Source organism: Plectropomus leopardus, chromosome 13 (genome assembly GCF_026936395.1).
Source record: "Plectropomus leopardus strain MGB_pleo_1.0 chromosome 13, ASM2693639v1, whole genome shotgun sequence".
NCBI classification, from domain to species: Eukaryota; Metazoa; Chordata; class Actinopteri; order Perciformes; family Serranidae; genus Plectropomus; species Plectropomus leopardus.
Genome location: NC_142188.1, coordinates 4,520,689 through 4,540,422, shown reverse-complemented (window position 1 = coordinate 4,540,422; position 19,734 = coordinate 4,520,689). Strand labels below are relative to the sequence as shown.

Sequence of the window (19,734 nt, the reverse complement as noted above, 5' to 3'; positions counted from 1 at the left end):
AGCTATTTAGAGGAAAAGTTTGCCATTTTGGGAAATAATCGCTTTCTCAGAGTGTGAAATGAGAAAATCAAAATGTACATCTGTGCATTCAAAAAATAAAATAAAATGAACACTGCTAAAGTTCACAAGTTAACATGTTGGATTTTGTTTCATACATGCACAAATGAAAACGTAAAGTTTTAGATTTGCATGAAGTTATATTCTGGCTTTGGAGGAGCTTTAGGTTTATTTTGAGCCGCGGTCAACATTTCCAAAGTTTTGTGCTAAATTCAGCTAATCACCGCCTCGCTCTAGATTCAAATTTAACAGACATGAGAACAGCGCTGCAACGACTAGTCAATTAATCGATTAGTTAACTGATAGAAAATGAACTGGCAGCTATCTGAGCATTAAATCACTGTTTTAGCCAAAACATTTTCTGGTTTCATGCTTCTTAAATGTGAGAATTTGAAGCCCGTCTTTGTTGTTCGTGATAATACATTTAATTGCTTTGGGTTTTTGGACAGTTAGTGGGATAAACAGACCATTTTAAGATGTAACTGGCTACTGGGAAATTGCCTGTTTTACTATTTTCTGACATTATATTGACAAAATGATTGTTTTTGTTTAAGTCTCTCACAGAAATCCACTTCTGTCAGAAAGCATACTCTGATTTTAGAGGAGCTGTCTATTTTATTGCCATCTTATTGGTTTAATTTTGAATTTTAGCCTTATTTTATTTTATTTTTTAATTGATGACACTTTATTTCATTCGCCCTCGTCTTTTTAATGTATTTAGTTATATTGTAAAGCACTTTGTGAGTGTGTTTTAAAAGCTGCTATACAAAGTTTATTACTACTTTTATTTGAAAAAATAATGGACAGAATAACTGCGAATAAAAATAATTCTTAGTTTTAGCCCTACAAGAGAGCGTTATTGATTTTCTCATTCAAATGCTCATCAAGAAAGCAAACGAGGACATTTCCCAAAATGTCCAACGATTCCTTTAACTGGAATGATTCAAAGATGAGACGACGGACGTGAGCGAGTTATTATTGTTTTTTTGACAAATCGTTCCACCCCTACACATTTAGTACCAAATCTGCCTGCGTCCGTCATCCTGGTCTCGCCCTCAACAGTGTGACAGCGTCTCATCATCACCATCATAGCAACAGACGAAACAATAAACATGTAAACAAAACCAACAGAACATAGAAACGGATCAGTTAAAGTTAATACATATTCAGAATGTTAAACTACAACGGATAAAAACCATTATCTCTGTGTCTGAGTGTGTGTGTGTGTGTGTGTGTGTGTGTGTGTGTGTGTGTGTGTGCGCAATATGTTCACACTGTTCCAGGTCATACTCCAAACTCTCTGTACCATGTTTGTGTGTGCGTGTAATTTGGTTAGCTCGTATGCTAAGCAGTTACAAGCATGGCTTTCCATTTATAGCCCTGAGCTACACGGGCTGAGTCCCATTCCAGCTGCTCACTCCCTTCTATGCCTCCTTTCCTAGCGGAGAAAGAGAGGAGGAAGAAGTGGATAAACGATAGAAGGGAGCGGCATCCTGGGTTGAAACTTAGCACTCAGCCGCTGTGGGACGTGTCTCAATACTGCCTCGTTTCCTCTCCTCTCCCATTACTTCATCTCCTTTTTTTTACGCAAAAAAAAAGAAGGAAGAAGGAGTCTTTGGCATTGAGGAGAGGAGAGGTGAAGACTTTAACATTGAGACTTGTCCTCCAGCAGATAGTGGGTCTTTCTGTGAAGCTGTGGGAAGGGAGGGGTTAGTGAGGAGACTGGGGTCGAGCCAGCGCTTTTGACTGACAGGTGAATGAAGCTGCTGAACCAATGGGAGCGAGGTTAAAGAAATAGGAGGGAAAAAAAAGGGAACGGGGTATGAGCTGAGCTACCGATTCTAATGACAGAATCTCCCATAAAGCCACAAAATGACCCACTATCCACTGTACCACGCTACGATAGGGCTGTGCATGGACGTGTGTTGATGTGTGTGTGTGTGTGTGTGTAAGTGTGTGTGTGTGTGTGTGTGTGTGTGTGTGTGTGTGTGTACAGTCACTGTGACCCAGTCAGAAACATGTTCATCAGTCCAATCTGGGAGAAAGGAGCTCAATAGTCTCATCTCCTCTCCTCCTTTAAACACCCTTTGAAAGAGAAAGAGAAGAAGAGGAGGAGGAGGGGAGGATGGAGGAGGAGAAGAAAAGTCGGAGAGGAGAGTGACTATTGATCCCCCTCCTGTGCTGTTTGGAGCCAGAGCCTTAGATAAACAGAGTTTGGCCAAGTCCAGTCAGAGCCATGCATAGACAGAGTTCTCGCCACCACTGGGCGTTTTAACGTTACAGTCTGTCTGTCTGTCTCTCTCTCTCTGGCTTCTATTGGTGGAGAGTCGCCATTTCCGGGTCATGTGACCTCTTGCTGCTGTCCCATTGGTTGAGTGGCCTAGTGGGCGTGGCCTAGTGGGTCTCTTTGAGGGCTTTGAGGAGAGGGGGGTTCTGGGTAATGATATGATCCTAGAGAGAGGACGACAACAACAACATCAACAAAAACAACTAAACAAAACAACAACAACAACAACAACAACAACAACAACCAATCGGGTGCTAGGTGGGTGGAGCGTGCAGCAAGACAGAGAGTGTGGAGGTGTGCGCTAACTAGCATAGAAGTAGAGGATCTAGAGCGAGCGGCGCAGCAGCAAGCAGCCAGACGGAGAGATTTGCAGAGAATTAAAGAGTTAACTAACGTATGAATTTTGAACAGCCTGTGTTCGCTCGATAATTCATGCTGCATTTCCACTGCATGGTGCGGAACAGCTCCACGCACTTGGACTTGCTCTTTTTTGGTTTTCCATTGTCAAAAGTTGTGAATAATACCGTGTACGCGGTTCCTTTTTTTTTGGTACCAAGTCAGTTGGGTTTCTAAGTGAGCTGAGCTGAAAACTAGGGTGGAGTGGCGGCCTTTAGCTCAGCGAGTAGAATGTCCACCCCATGTAGTCTAAGGACATGTCCATACGGAGACGAGTTTAGGTGTATACGCAAAAGTTTTTTCACATGGAACCGGCGTTTTGGGAGTCCAAATCCACTAATTTTTGAAACCGGGTCCCAGAGTAAACAAATCTGAGGACGTCACCCTTGGGTTTCCGTGTTACAACCCATAATCGTCTTCCCTGAACCGATGACACCATAGCCCCACCTCTCCCTTAACCCGCACGCGCTAATCCCGCCGCCGCCAACAACAACAACAACAACAACAACGGCGAATTACAGTGTTGTGTTTGTGCTGCAGAAGCTTCTGAGCGTGATATGGCTTTTACAGCAGAATCTTCTGCTCCACACGAATGTCTCCTTTCTAGCTCGACTCGTATTCTCCGCCATCTCCTTCTTTGTGTGTTTATTTCCATCGCACAAGTTTTATGTGCATGCTCCATGTCTTATTCTCTGTTTTTGGTGTATTTCTATGACAGTGTTACAGCGCCACTTACAGGCCTGGCATGTATACTACAGCGTTTTCAGTGGTTTTGTGTGGACACACACATTTCTTGAGGTGATTCTGTGTTTACGTAAAACTTTTTTAAAATGAAAAAGACACAGACCGGTTCCGTCTCCGTGTGGACATGACCTACGTTCTTTGCAGCGGCCTATGCTTGAGTGCAAGCTGTGGCCCTTTTTCTGCATATCATCCCCACTCGCTCTCCCTTGGGGTGAGGAAGGAAAAAAACATTTAAAAAATAAAATAATAATAAAAAATCCACTCTCTGCTTAGTCTTCTGTTTTTTTTGTGTTTATTGGCGGTTGGCAAACCAGCTTAGAGGTGCATTATCAACACCAAGTAGACTGGAGTTAATACACTCTTCAGGCCAACGTATAGTATCTGTGTGGACGTGTGGGTCTGCGTCCGTCTGTTTGACTTAAATCTTGTCCTCCACATGTATGTGGCGGTCTGCTCAGACTCTATGCGGACGTCTGCGTGCAGCCCATTTTTTCTGAGCGCACAGACTGTAGGCTTAATAAACACGTCGACTGTGCACGCTCTAACCTCTCGTTCCAAACTTCAGTCGGGTCCAAAACTCTGCATTAGTTGGATATTAAACGGACATTTAGTCCAGCCAGGCATCATCGTTTAGTTTCACTTTTGCAATAGAAGGACCTTCAAGCTCTCCTGTTTACTACCAGGGGCTGACACGGACCGGCAACTGTACTATAAATGGATCTGCGTCCATGTGACCGCAGCAGTCTGCTGATGTTCAATGCAGACAGTATGACCGAGCCTTCATTCATGGACTCTCTGTCTCATGTTTCACTCACGAGCAGCAGCTGAGTCAAGAGAGGAATCTGTTGGTAAAATTCAGTATTTTGGTCCTCTCTGGGGTTTCGTTTATCCAAAACCAGTTTGAAAATGTATTTTTTTTGGATTGATTAAAGTGGTCCATGACCCATCAAAGAAAGGAAATCAAATCCTAATAACTGCATCAAACACTTCTGGACCATTTAAATTATGTTTCTTTAATAAGTTTAAGTTTAATTAAGTTTAATTTTTTTGGTTTCTTATGCCTGGCTAATGTGACTGAACTCAGTGTCACAATATTTATAGGACTATTTTTATTTTATCAATGGATATGTTTTCAATTTTTCAAACTTTTATTCTGTACAAGTTCTTAACATTAGATATTTTGTGTGTGTGTGTGTGTGTGTGTGTGTGTGTGTGTGTGTGTGTGTTAGCATATTGCTAGCCCTAGCTTTAGTGCTGACATCTTTTGTATATTGTAAATAGCATAAACACTTAAATTACAGCAAGAAACTGTAGAAGTGAAACATAATTTTTTTTTCTTCAGTTTTTGTTTATTTCAGGGAGTCAGGCCGAGTCTTTTTGTTTGCCTCTTTTGTTTTTGAGGGATTAGGCCAAACTCTTTATTATTTTGGCCTTTGGTTCACCCAGAATTCAAAGTTTCATTCTTTGTACGTAACATTAATTTTTAATGTGTTTAACAATATGATTGATTGATTTCTTTTATTTTCATATCATGCACACAAATTGCAAATTGCAGTTGCAGCAGTCAAGTAATTCCTTAATTGTTGTTTACAGTATGTACTGTAATTAATAAAGTGTTTACTGTTTTCATTTACTTTTAATCTCAGTTACAATCCTCAAGCTGCATTGCCTCCCTAAACACACCCCTTGTTCATAGTTTTATCATTTTTATTATTATAAAGAGGCACATTTTGGCTCAGTGGTGCCAAAAATACCCACAAATTCAACTAGTCAAAGCGCTGCGTTCAGTCCATGTTCAGCGACAGTGGCTCTTTGCTCAGCTCTAGAAACTCTAAGTCTATGGTGGATCATGCTGAGGGGACACATGCAGGGAAAGGGGAAACACTTTTACACGGATGCGCGCAAATATACACACACATGCATGCACATACACACCACACAAACACACACAAACACCACCCAGAGGTGTTGCATGACTGGGAGGTTATCAAAGAGGCCCAAAGGAGTGTCAAGGTGAAAGGTCAAAAGGTCAAACCAATCCAGGGTCAAACACTGAGAGAGGGACAGCATCTCCACACCTGGCTCTGGGGTGTGTGTGTGTGTGTGTGTGTGTGTGTGTGTGAAAGAGGGAGAGAGAGTGTTTGTGTAAGTGTGACTGTGTGTGAGTGTTACACTACTTTCATTGAGAGTATGTTAATATGTTAATTTTAGTCTGGTGTGTGTGATTCACGGGAGTCGATGTGTGTGTGTTGTACTCACACTGCGTGCTCGGGTCGGTATCCGTGGTGAGTTTGACGTAGTTGCTAGGAAACAGACCCTCCCTCCCGTTGAGCTCTCCCTTCCACCAATCACAGTCGTCCTTGTTGAGCACCGTGATCACCTGACCCTTCTGGAAGGCCAGCTCGTCGTCGTTTTGGGCCACGTAGTCGTACATGCCGATCACCTGACACACAGCTTCACACAGACGTGACGGACACAATGTCAACATTTTCAGCTTCGAGGTCACGTGACAGTCACACAGACAATGCCACATTTTAATATAAAACCATAGTTTTCTAGTTACGAGATATCTACAGACACCACATATAAATACAGATAATATAGATGTAGTAACTCTACAACAAATAACACAAAGTCAAACAATCCCAGTGTAATTCTGTCCAATTACCGCAACTTTTCTGCAGATTTATCCAACAACAGTAATTTACCATGAGTTTCAACAATCACGGCTGTCCTCGTATGACATCACCAAATTCACCTCCTTGTTTGCGGTTGTGAAGAGGCAGACGTGTGCAACACAAACGTCTAACCACGTCTTGTGGTGGAACACAAACAACACTGATTTACAAACACTTTTCTAGCTGCAGTGAAATCTGGCATTTTTGGGTAAAAATAACAAACGCTGGCAAAACCTTGAAGGGACTGCTATTAAAGTTTAATATGTACGTCATAAGGGCCAGACAATGATTGTATGTTCTCTCATTGAAGTAACATCCACTGTACTAGTTTTAGTGACTCAAAGTAACTTAAACTCTCTAAAACACAGTACATATTAGATATTTTTATTCATTATTTATGGACCACAACTTTCTAAAGAACTGCTTTCCCTTCAGCTGTTATTAACACAGTTATGTTTATATTACATATTATCCAGTCATTCAGTGTCCCAGTATAGTGTGAACACAAAGACTTTAAGGTATTGTATTGCATGTGTATTTATTTGTGAGTGTACCTGTGCTGGCAGGAGCCAGTTTAGGAGGGGTGGGCTCTGTGGGCGTCGTCTTGCTGGTGCTGGGACTGAGCAGCTTCACATAGTTGGCTGGAAACCAACCTATCTGGCGCTTTTTCCCCCGGGCCTGAACCAATCAGACAAGTGACTTAGACTTGCAATATAGAGGTAAATATACGCCAGATAATCCAAAGCCAAATGCAGTTTAATGACTAAAATGTATATTAACAAATTTAGGTAGATGGCTTTTTTCTGTGCCATGTCCTTTCTTTTCATGTAAGGTTAGCTCAGTGAACGTTTCTTTGCGTGTATTAGAGTTTGAGCGTGAGTACCTGGAGCTCCCCTTCCCACCAGCCCCCTGGGTTCTTCTTTCTGATGAGGATGAGCTGACCCGGAGCTAACGTCAGCTGCTCTGCTCCTGTGGCACTGTAAGGGGCGATCACCTGAGCGATCTCTGATGGAAAAAAAATTCAAAGAGGATGATGTTAGTCAGCCAGGTTCAGTAACTCTTTGATTTTGAAATGCCAAAGGTAAAAACGTGAATTAAATCTTAATGTCAAAACTAAAAACAGCTATTGGCTTTATCTTAAAGATTTATATCTGACAGAAACAAGATGGTATCATCTGCAAAAAGGGTAACTGAGAGCTCACCTGGTTTCTTTCCAAGGCTGCCCGTCTTCCCTGCTGGTCCCAAAGCCTGAAGACAAAATTTAAACAAAAATCATTACAAATATTTCCCTTCCTGTGTAAAAATGTCAAAGACAAACCCGCGGTATTGGTTCGTCCTCATATATTCTGAGCGAGCTCTCACCTCTGACGCCGAGTCTCGTGGTTTGACATAATTGGAAGGGAAGACTCCGGTCTTTCCCCCGACCATGCCCGTCCACCAGTCACCTTCTTTCCTGGTCACCATGACGATATCTCCTTGCTGGAAACTCAGGTCGCCCTGTTCACTGCTCTCGTAGGTGTACATGGCCACATACTCTGTTCACATGATGAGGACACATGGAGTCAATGACAATTATCAAACTGGCTTTTCCTTTTTTTAAAAAAATCTTTATTCACATGTTTGTGTGTGTTACCTTCTCCAGACTCGGAGGGTTTTGTCGGGGAAGGGGAGGGACGTTTTCCATTGGGTGGGCTTTCTGATACTCCAGATTCACTGGAAGAGACAAGGAAAATAAAATCTTTCATTTCTTTAATAAATGTCACTTTTTTTTTTTAAATCACAAAAAAATATTTGATATAAAGAGCCAAATTTGCCTTTAAAAACAAATTTATCAAGTACTGTTACACTTCAATATAATATCATCATATAAGAGTCTACATTCAACTTCTTTAAAAAGTGATTTTTCCACTCTACATTAAACACACTGAGTCACAGCAAAAGTCATTCATAAATTCTAAGTTGCTGCAACATTTTAACCCACCTGGTGTTTTTGCTGCGTGTTGTGGCACCAGGCGGGGGCGTCATGGTGGCAGAGATGAGCTTGACGTAACTTTTGGGGAACCAGCCTCTCTGTCCGGTCTGCAGTTCACCTAACCACCACATGTCCTGCTGCTCCAACACTGTTATTATCTGCATCAACAATAACAACATTATTATTAGTTCTAAAAAAAGATCCAACTCAGAAAAAAAGTTGCAGACTATGAGTCAATAACTCAGAGTGAAATGTATAGTTTCCATACGGGCGAATGCTCATCTACCTCATTTTTGTTGAAGTTGAGGTGGTTGTCCTTCTTCGCTCTCCAGGGATACAACGCCTGAGCCTGAAGACCCTCGACCTTCTCCCCCTGACAAACAGATGTTAAAACACAGCAGCAAATCATTGAAACATTTATCCTAATAAGGTCCAGGGTTTAACATAGAGTTTCGCCGTGTTCCTACCTGTCCCAGCACAGGAGAAGGAGACGAGCCCGTCGTCATCGTAGCAGGTGTGAAGGCGGAGCGCTGTCGTAGCTGCGCTGAGGGAACACTGAGTGAAGGATTCTGACTGGTTGAAGAGGTCGGCCATGCGTCCCATCCCTCGCTGTCTGATTGACTGGCTGTGTTGGACGGCCAACTGGGAATATAAGCACACAGGCGACCCGTGCATTAGAGGAGCACCACAGGTGTGTGGTTGAGTTTTATGTGTTTAAAATGGACACATGGAGCCTAAAATGGTAACAGAGCTGTCAATATATCAACCAGCAGGAGTGCATGAATGTTTTTTCTTGATACTGTTAATATTTCAAATCTTTTGGCAGTAAAATTTAAAGACACAAGCAGGACTCACGTGGTGCTGAAGTCGGCCCAGTTACTGTTGGCGGAGGACGTGGAGGAGGAGGTGTGTCCGGGTGCTGGGGGAGGCGTGGACATTGGCTGCTGGGCTGAGGTGGGTGTGGCTGAGGCTGTGGCGCGCAGGCTGATCGGTGCTTCACTGTCGGGTATCCGTTCGGCGTAATTGGCTGGAAACCAACCGGTGCGACCCCTGAGCTCTCCTCCCAGCCAGCCGGGTTCACCTGTTTGGGATTCATCCACCTGTGAGAGCAGAGAGGCGGGATTAAGGTAACGCTGATGCGTGTAAGCACACAGGGGCTGTATTCAAAACTGCATACTAATTTACTGCATACTATGTATTAAACTACGTAGAAAGATATTTGATTGCTGTGTGTCATTCCCAGGTCGCCAGATATTGACGTTTTAGGTCGGTAGTTGAACCAAACCACCAACTAATGAGGCTGCTAATGAGACTCAACTATCAAGTACCTCTCCAAAATTAAATACAGCACTTCTAAGGCTTAAGTATGCCATTACCAGCAGATTATTCACACTGAAGTACTCTCAAGTAATGCATCTTCTCTGCATCACATGACTGTATTCACCAGGACGTTACCTGTCTGAGCTGCCGTTTAATTAAAATTGTTCATCCTAAATGTAAATCAGCACCACTCAATTTAATATTTTCCAGTATAATACTAACAATGACTTAAAATTACACAATATTTTAGTGTAAATGTTTTGAAACCTAAGCAAAGTGGTTTGATTTCTTCAAAAACCTGAATGTGCAAGTGACACGGAAATTAATTGTTTTATTATTATCTTCTAATGATTTTTCTCTCTCTGGACAACTTTTCAGGTCATTTTCTTTCACTAATTTATTGCAGTTTTGTGACATTTCTTACCAAGTTGCTCATTGCCTTTTTAGCCATTTTTAAAAAATAAATAAAACCAATCTGCTCAGGTTTCAAAGGTTTAAATATCTGTGAAAGGTGCATGAAAGCAGCATAAGAAAGTTTTTTTCTCTCTTTTTTTAATTTTTTTTTTCCAGGTCTCAGAGGGTTAAATATGTTTTCTGCAGTACATTATAACTGTGGGCTCCTGAGCCTTTCCTCTGAACAGTACCTTCACATCACCTTACTTTATTGAATGGTTAATTTTTAAAAAGTCTGCCTCACATTTCTCATGTGCACAAAATCCAAATCTTATGAAGTCTGAACACACTGTATGTTTAATTTTGCATCATACTTAGTATGCAATTTCAAACAGAGCCAGGGAAATGAATCAACAGAAGTGTGTGTGCATGTGTTTGTTCGGATTAATGGCAGAGCAGAGCGACTGTGTCAACGACAACAATGGCCACAATAATTTCAAAAAAAAAAAAAAGAATAACTTAGTGATTTTTAGTGAATAATCAAGTGAGACAAGTGTTATATAAACTTGATAACTTGACCTTTATTAATGGTTTATGATGCGCTCTGACACCCATTTCTATCATAACAGCAAGGCTCTTATAATAAACAAGGACCTTGTGATTTTTTGCATCTTTTGTCTGCACTTTTGCTATTTTTTATAGTGATTTTTATTTAAAAATTTTAAATAGTTTTGTAATTAATTTGACCTTTTTTATCTTACCTCTTTATTCTTTTATTGTAAGTCTGTATCCTTGATTATGTTTTTGTATTTCATTGCTCTGTAAAGCATTCTGAATTTCCCTGTTGTATGAAAGCGTTATACAAACAAAGCTGCCTTGCCTTTTAAATTACCTTTCTAACTCAATAATTCTACATAACCTTGTGATAAAATCTGTGGCTGTCCTCTTTACAACAAAAGCCCGACAAAGTCTGTTTATGGAGACATTTAAGGTAATAAAATACATTTTGGTAGCCTGCGGTGAAGTAGCGTTTACTTTTTCAGGGAGGTCCAATTGTGAAGTGTAGCACCGCGTAGCTTTACACTCGCAGTTAAGCACATTCATGACTCCACATTAACCGTGAAAACAAATCAACACTTACAGACCTGATTAGAATGATTTGATTAAAAAAAAAGAAAAGCAGAGACATTCATCCACTGGCAAATGAATGAACATGTAGATGACATGAGATGCACCAATGACAGCAAATGAAAGCTGGCTTGTGATTGGATGCACAACACTGGGCAGGGGCAAGAACTTACCCATTCCCCCTTCACCTTCAGTTTGCACAGCAGAGGAGAGAGGAAGCAGTTAATATACACACACTCACACTCACTCACACTCACACTCACACACCTCAAAGACCACAGAAACACACTTCAGAGAGGGTAGAGTCAAAGAGAAAAACAAACACAAAATACAAAACGCAATAAAATATCTACTCACACAACTTGTATAGACATGTATAACTCTGTGTATGTGGATGCTTGGATTTATGTGCTTTGTACCCAAAATTCTTTTAATTTTAATTTTCTTTTATTCTTTGAACTTGTTGTGCACACATCTTCTTCAGTTAAACTACCACAGTGGCATGTGCAGACTGTCACATGACTGAAGTCTGCACCATCACCCATGTGTTTACCTGTTTTTGTAGCAAGGTGAATGGCTGATGGATGCCAGTGTATGGGTGCATACTACATACCATGATTACGTCTCCGGGAGCGATGCTGATCTCATCGTGGCTGCGAGCATCGAATGGATAAAGAGCTCTGTAGTAGACCACCTTCACTGGCTGCTGCTGGTCGAAGCTGCTGACTGGAGCCTTCTGGTCAAACAGACTGGGGACCGGAGTTTTGTCCACTGTCAATAAACAGAGAGAGAGTCCACCATTACTGTCTGCTGTTGGTCAAACTCCCAAAACAACAATGTAAAGCTGGCTGATATTTTGTATAATTTCAAAGCTGATTTGTGATTGTTTGTGTAGTTATTCTTATTTTACAAATGTAAATTGAAGTATTCTTTTGTTGAAAGGTTTGTTGTAAATGGAGCTATTTTTTTAATTAAATTTCATTAAAATAAATGTTGTTACTGGTGGGATGTAACTCATTACATTTACTCAAGTACTACACTTCACTTCACTTTTATCACACTTGTACTTTAGGTTGTGTCCACTTTCTGCTACTTTTTTTCCTACATATTTTTCGAAGCAAATATTCTATTTTTTATTAAACTACATATACTTAATACTTCATACATTTAAAAACATGACATGATGCAGTACTATGCTACTACTCTACCAAGTAGTCTACAAAATATCTAAAATTGGCTCCACATTAATGAACTACAACATTAAAATGCTCTTAAATGTGTTAATTCATGATAAACACATAACATAATAACCTGCAATAACATAGCACTCTAAAAAGAGCAATTCTACATAATAACTACATTGATTTTTTACTGACTTTAATTACAGTTTGATGATAATATTTTTGTACTTCAGTAACATTATGAGTTCAGGACTTGACTGTGATATTCCTTCTTTTACTAAAGTAACAAATCTGAGTACTTCTTCCACCCTTGCATATAGTTTATGGTGAAGCAAATCTTGGATTTATATCTAAAACCTCATAGTTTCTTACTTAAAGGAAATAATGCAACTTATTTTCAAGATGTACCCGTGTAAAAAAATTTTTAAAAAATAAATAGAATAGAGTTCAGTAAGTTTAGAGGAAAGTTTGCCGGAGTTTTATTGTCCTTTAAGGATTACAATAAATCAAAGCACCTGTCCTAAGAAACGGTGCAGAAACTTTATGTTTTAAAATATGACCCTTGCCTCTAAATGTGTTGAAACCCGTTTAAACTCTGCAAGAAACTCTGAGATTAAGTGACGATGCCACTTAGGTACGATAATTTAGCTCCATGTAAATCCTGTTACCATCACACATCCATCTCTGCTTTTTAAATCTTATTTTGTCGTGTCTGCTCTCTTTCACGCATGCATTCACTCTAGCAGCCGTAACACACCTGTTGTAGCCCAGGGGTCGGCCGGCTGGCTGAACAGCTTGTTCAGTTTCTCCTGCATGTCCTTCTTGCCTCTCCCCTCGTCCTCCTTCTCCTCTGCTGCTCCTGCTCCTTTCTTCCCCTCTTCCTCCTCCTCCTCCGGCCCTTTCCTCTTCCTCTCCTCCTCTTCCTGAGTCACTCTGTTTAGCCAGGCGTGGGGTGCGGAGATGGAGGAGGGGCTAGGAGCGTTGGGGGCAGAGCTTGCGGCTTCATCCCTCCAGGCCACGCCCTCCTCTGATGACAACCTGATGAGAGGGAGAAAAAAAATTAAACAAATAATCAGAGAAACCTTAATTTTTTTATTTAAAAAAGTGTATTTAACTATTGTAATAGCCTGGATATAACTTCTCTTTCATACCTGCTGTCCTGTAGTTCAGCAGACTTCCTCTCGACTGGGGTGTGTATGTGAGGGTGTGTGTGTGTCAGTGTGTGTGTGTCTCCCTCCAGCTCCCTCTGTTTCTGCCTCTGCTGCCGGCTGTGGATCTCCCTCAGCTCCTGAAAGGCATCATTGGATACAGGAAGGAACAGCGGTGAGGAGGAAGTGGGATCAGAGGGCCGGTAGCTACGGGTTTCCATCGACAACAAACAAAAACAACAACAGCAGCAGCAGCAGCAGTATGTATTAGTCAGGTGGTCAAGGCAAGCTCCGCCCCTTCAGCTGTGCCACCGAGGTGATGAAACGTCACGCCGGTAACCATGACAGTTAATTGAACCTTAATTCATTTAAGACAGTGCTGACAAGCAGCTCGCTGCTTTTGAAGCCAAATTAGGACTCACAACCGCTGCTCGAGATCCACCAAATCTGTCCTGGAGCAGACAGAGAGGGAACGCTACACATGGGACATCTCATGAAAGTCTATCTGTCCTAAAAGAGGGTTTTTTCTTTTTCTCTTCCTGAAATTTTTGTCTTTTTTTCCTCATTGGAGGTTTTTTTAATTATCCAAATCATTTGTTTTAAGATAGAGGGTGTTGTGTGCTGTACAACTGCATAACTTTTTGAAGCAAAATTCAGATTTTTGATTTCAGCTATGAACAAAATGGTCATGACTTCAATAAGTCTGTATTTTTCCAACCATGTTTTGTATCTAAGTGAGTAATGGAGACAAGAATTTTCGAAATTGGTCCAGTATTGAGCAAAAATGTGAAACGGGCTAAACGGGTAACCACTGTTTGCACCATCAAAGTTCGTACACAAATTGCTTTAGTGTCTGACAATTAATGGACAGAATCCCTACAGAGGCTGATACTTAATGTTTAACCACAAACAGCCCAAAAATTCCTATTGTCAAACCCATCAGACTCAATTTACATAAGCAGCATTTCAATAAGCAGCAAAATTACTGCTTATTGAAATGGAGTCTGGTGTGTCTGATGTTGTAGATATCAGGAGAAGGTCGACCTCTGTAGGGTCATTTCCACACCTGGAAAAGTAATTTGAGCCTGCCAGCAGAAAAAACAAGCACATTTAGTGGATGTAAAATGACAGCTTGAACGTGTCCTGAGAGGTTGCATTGCGTCCTGTTTTGCCTTTTGTTAAGAAAAAAGGTCCAGGTTGAAAAATACCAAACTTACCCTCTAAAAAACAAACTAACCTATCTGCGCTACGCTATGAGTTTCACTGTTACTGATTGAATTTGGGATACACAACAAAGATTTGAAAGTAAATAAATAATAAAAATCTTGTTTGTCTCGTTGACGGGTTTGCCATTATAATGCTGTGAATGCAACTAAAAAAACACGTACAACATGGCCACTGCCACCCAATATATCAGAGCCTGGAGCTGGTCAACTTTTAACTGCTTGGTAGCTGTTTTATGGATGGACTTCTAGTTTCACATGCAGCTTGTTTTCTCTGCTCCTATTTTGATATATGAGTCACGGAGCTCAGGAGAATCGTTGGGGTGGGGTGTTTCAGTGTTGTTGAGTTTTAAGCTAAGGGCGAAGAGTGAGGAGACACATTCTTCATCGTATGTCAGACTGCAGCTGCTGGGCATTAAGTGATAAGTGATCAAGATAAAAAACTATCTGTATTCCTATTTCTCACTCTGATCAGTCACTGCTCTTCTATTGTCTCTGTCTCTCTTGAGCAGCTCAAGCTGGTGTGAACATGAGGCAATTGTCCCAATGACCGCAGGGACTACTTGGCAAACAAACTGAAAAACAATGTGTTGTGTGCATGTAACCATCATGTCTCCTGGGTTCATTATCGCAGGTCAACGTGAGCCCAATATGGTTTTGGTATTATTTAGAATCAAATCATATATAAAACACTGTCATAGTTATTTTTTTATGTGAGGTGGGAGGCCGGGGAATGTCACTGGGGGCGGGCTCTGTCACTACTGGAGTTCGGCTCTGACCCGGCCTGAACCACGGGGCTCTGGTCATGGCGTCGGGGCGGAGCTTGCACAGGGCACAGTATGTTTGTGGGAGGTGTTAGGAATAAACAAAAAAACAAAACAAAACAAAACAAAAAAAGGGTGGGAGGAGGGGGGATGCAGTGGGGCAGTTCTGTGTAGTCATGACAACCAGCTGTGCCATTAGAACACACTCTGTTACTATAACAACAACACAAGGCAGCTGTCGTGTTTCAGCCAAACAACCAACGTGAGGAAACCTTCAAGCAATCAGAGAAAGAGACTGATGGAGGAGGAAAACTACAACTCTGCAGATCCAAAGTGGAGGACAAGAGACAACAGAGCATGCCAAGCACACACTCCTACACACCGACTACACACACACTCACCCAAATAAAGACAAGCGCACCACACTCTGATTCTACTTTATCAGCTCATAAATCTCCTACTTGTCTGGCTGAAACATCATCTGGTAGCATGGAGGCAGTAGCATTACAGTACAGTGTTGTAATCTAGTAAAGGGGCCTAGTACACCTGCTAACCTAGCAGGACCGCTAGCTTAGCATGACGACTGCGTACAGCGTTAACTATGGGAGCAAAAAAAGCGGAAAGATGGGGCGCTAAAGAGGACAAAGAGAGGATAAAATATTTCAGGGGATGAGGAGAAAGGGATAAGAAGAAGAGGGCAAAGAGAGGGTAAAGATTAAGAGATTGGGGGAAAGAACAAGAATTAAAGATAAAGAAAAGTGAAAAGACAAGAGATAGAAGCCCCTTTTACACTGCCTGTTCAAAGCGGGAATAACGCGCTGTTGTGTCGACTGTTCTGTATAAAAGGTACGATTGCAGAATGGGGGGACACAGCTGTCTCGCCTCGAGCAGAGGACGACATCAGCTGCCATACTGAGGGGACGGTAAATAATTGTTATTGCCATATTATGCCATTGTTTAAAAAGCGGTGCAGATGCATATGTTATATATCACACTAAAGGCAGACACTGTTTTGTTGCGTGTCAGGCACGTCATGCCTGTTTTGGTTCTGTGATGCCGGCATGACTAAAATCACACACTGGAGCGTTACAATGCCAAAGTCGTTTGGTTTTGTGTAAAAATGCAAAGAAAGCACGAAGAAGGTATTTACAGGGTTTCCACATATTTTCATGTACAAAATTTTAAAAACTTTTCCATGACTTTTCAAGGACCCATATTTTTTTTTCTTGCCAACATTGCCTTGCTTTTATTTTTAACATTTCAGATTCAAACTCTATTCAAACATAATTTTAGCTGGCAAGCACACATGGAGGGTGGGACAGATTGCAAAAAAATAACAAAAAACTTAAGTGATTTTTCTTTAAAAAAGACATCTATGCATTTTAGAGCTATGTTACATCGAATGCTACAAAAAATAAACAGTTGTTAGATGGAAGGTTATCCATGGAAGATTGCTTTGACAACTTTTTTTTTTAATTTTTTTTTACACACACCAAATTTCCATGTCTTTTTCAAAATTTTAATGATTTTTTACTAATTCCAGGACTTTTCCAGGTTTTGTGGGACAGTGGGAACCCTGCAGTTAGTAGCGGCCAAATGGCGCAAACTCTGTGTAAAAAGGGCTGGAGAGAAAGAGAGAGGGGCACTGTGGCGAGGGGGGTTGTTGTATGGACCTTTATAACGTTGTTCAGCCGAGCCAGACACACCCTGACGGCTGACACACACTCCTGTAGCTGTCCCTGCTGCTGGCACTGAAACACACATATACATATACACACACACAAACACACACACACAGAGAATCAACCATTCTGTAGACGCAGACACACACTCACAGACAGTTATTGCTTCAGTCCATGTTTGCGCGCTTTGTGCAATTAAGGTCTAAAAAGTACACTTCTTTTTTTTTTCCTCTGTAAGTAAAAGGTTTTTCAGAGAAATTAATCTGAGATGGCAACATTGGACACTGTAAGTCCTCTTGGTACTGGCCTTTTTTAACACCATTTCATATATACATGTTGGAAAATAACTTTGTATGACTGCTGTAATTACAAACTAATACTAGACACAGCACAGACACAACAACAGTTAGGTTATGCTGGGTAAGTTGTGCAATCAAAAATCTAAATCTAAAAATTATCCAGTAGTATAGCTTCTACATGGAACATTTTGTATTAATTTCAGACTGCTCTCCACCTAAGGACATATTTTAATCCCTGACGTAAATGTGGGTATTTTCTCTCAGCAGAGATTAAGCCAAAAAAAAGAAAAGGAGAGCACAATAGGGCCTTGAGTCATTCAAGGAGAGGCTCTTATGACTCACTGTGATGAGCAATGTGCTGTTACAACTGTTAACTGCAGCCAGTGTTACGAAAACAGGCTTAAGTTGGAAACAGCCCAGCTGTCATTTTATTCAGTGCACTGCGCAATATGCCTGAGCAGATTCTCTCACTGACCTCTCTGCACTGGAAAGCCGAAAACAGTTTAGAGTTATTTGGTGTTTACTAAGGTTTTTTGGCTGGTAACGAGGACACAACAGAACTTACTCCTCACTAATACATTTAAATCTATAAACAGGGTTCCCACATGTCATCATAGAAAATTTCAAAACTTTTTCATGACTTTTCAAGGACCCATGATAATTTTTTCAACATAATTTCAGCTAGCTGAGAAAATGAAGAAGCGTGTAATGGGCAAACAAAACCTTGCTCATATCAGTGCATATTAGAGCTTTGTTGTGTCATCAGCTACAGGAAATAAATTTGCTGTTATGTTCCAGTTAATAGATGGTTATCCATGAAAAATTACTTTAACAATGTCAATACACACCACAAAAATCCATGACCTTTCCATGACGGTGGGAACCCTGCATTAATCTCCTATTAATTTTAATTTCTTTAATTTTTTTTCTTATTTGTCTAATTTTGTTTGTGAGGTTATATTGTCATGTCACCATATTGCCATGTGGGGAAAAAATCTGGGAAATACATATCTAGCATAAATAAATAAACAAATTTTAAAAAATCTATTTTCCACATCACCATTAAAACGTCTCTCTGTACTGATTTTAATGAGTTACAAACTTTTGTTTGTCATCCTATTTAGTGAACTGTGCAATATTTCTGAGCAGATTCTTTCTATGACCCATCAGCACTGGACAGAAGACAAAAGTGTTTTAGGTGTTTCCAAATGTTTTAATAACAGGTCTGACACACCAATATTTACTCCACTAATAAATATAAATCTCATAATCTCAAAATTATTTTATACTGTCAATTTTATTTTCATCTATTGCTTTTTGTGAACTCTCAATGATTTATCTTATAGCAGACAGTATATTAGTTTGTTTTTATTTACTTTTTTGTCCAATTGTTCTTGTTTATTTATTTTTTCATCATATTGCTGTGTGTTATGTATTTTATTGAACTTGCTAAATTAATTTTAAAAACTTGAATCTGTTAAAAAAAACAACTCTGGTAAATAAATACGGGCAATATATGTAATACTTTCTTCCTTTTTTGCAGTGACACATTTACTTGCTCAAAACATGTGTTCATTGAGTGCATCCTTGTCAGAGGTGTTACACACTTGTAAGATTAGAAAAACAGCACACCGGTATCAGTACGTGAGTATGTGAGTGTCAGTGCTTTTCAGTAGTCACACCACTCGCAGCTTGACAATAACAGTCAAGCTTCAACTGGCTGAAATACATCCAGCTGCCTGGCGGGGACATCACAGTGCACAACAGGAAACTCCTGCACAAACCAGGCATTTTAAAAGTCCGGTTGGCAGGTGTTAAAGACGGCAAAGCCCTCTAAAGAAACTACAGTACTACTTGCAAGTTAGTAATCTGATCAGAGGGATGTTTTACTTGTTTCTCAAAAAGTCTTCCAAATCAGACTATGCTCCTGGTCTGCCGTAACAGGCAGCGTGTTCATCGTATGATTTGATATTATTTAATATTACAGAGTATATCCCCGCTGCAGTACCACCCCAGTCCAGCAGCGGCAGTGTGCTCTACCTGTCTCCCTCTATGTTCCTCCTGAAGCTGGCGTCGCAGGGCCTCTATCCTGGCACAGTGGTTGGCATAGAACTCACACAGAGACTGGCATGGGCAAGGGAGCAAAAGGCCAGTGTAGGAGATAAATAAAGGAGTAGAAAATATACAAGGAAGGGTTTAATATGTGGATTAAACAAAGAATGTGATAGGATGAAAACAAAGGCAAGAGGTCAAGAGATACAGGATGAAGAAGCAGGAAGAGGACAGCGAGTAGAGGGAGCAGTGAAGAGCCCCAGTGGGTATAGAGGACAGAGGAGGCACAGCAGCGTGACAAGAGAAGATTTTTGGGGAGAGGGAGTGGTGTAGAAAGGAAGGTGGACGGCAGTATAGTCAAACATTCACGTCTCAGTGGTCTTTTGCTCTGTTGTGCAAAGAATCATACC

General features: G+C 40.7%; 1 protein-coding gene across 3 annotated transcripts in view; it reads right to left on the bottom strand.

The window, feature by feature from the left end:
* Positions 1–19,734, bottom strand: part of itsn1 (intersectin 1 (SH3 domain protein)) — a 58,012-nt gene that overhangs the window by 15,062 nt on the left and 23,216 nt on the right. Inside the window, exons 18-33 of one of the 3 annotated variants that reach the window (XM_088086758.1) lie at positions 19,313–19,396; positions 16,965–17,042; positions 13,308–13,444; positions 12,914–13,194; positions 11,589–11,746; positions 11,149–11,163; positions 8,990–9,234; positions 8,602–8,776; positions 8,421–8,507; positions 8,144–8,292; positions 7,796–7,875; positions 7,525–7,697; positions 7,365–7,410; positions 7,046–7,167; positions 6,717–6,840; positions 5,744–5,938 (exon numbers count right to left, since the gene is read on the bottom strand). In XM_088086758.1, the coding sequence (XP_087942884.1) occupies positions 5,744–5,938; positions 6,717–6,840; positions 7,046–7,167; positions 7,365–7,410; positions 7,525–7,697; positions 7,796–7,875; positions 8,144–8,292; positions 8,421–8,507; positions 8,602–8,776; positions 8,990–9,234; positions 11,149–11,163; positions 11,589–11,746; positions 12,914–13,194; positions 13,308–13,444; positions 16,965–17,042; positions 19,313–19,396 (2,149 nt within the window). The remainder of the gene's footprint in view (positions 1–5,743; positions 5,939–6,716; positions 6,841–7,045; positions 7,168–7,364; positions 7,411–7,524; positions 7,698–7,795; positions 7,876–8,143; positions 8,293–8,420; positions 8,508–8,601; positions 8,777–8,989; positions 9,235–11,148; positions 11,164–11,588; positions 11,747–12,913; positions 13,195–13,307; positions 13,445–16,964; positions 17,043–19,312; positions 19,397–19,734) is intronic. The other 2 variants (XM_088086757.1, XM_042501981.2) reach the window with 2 other exon arrangements.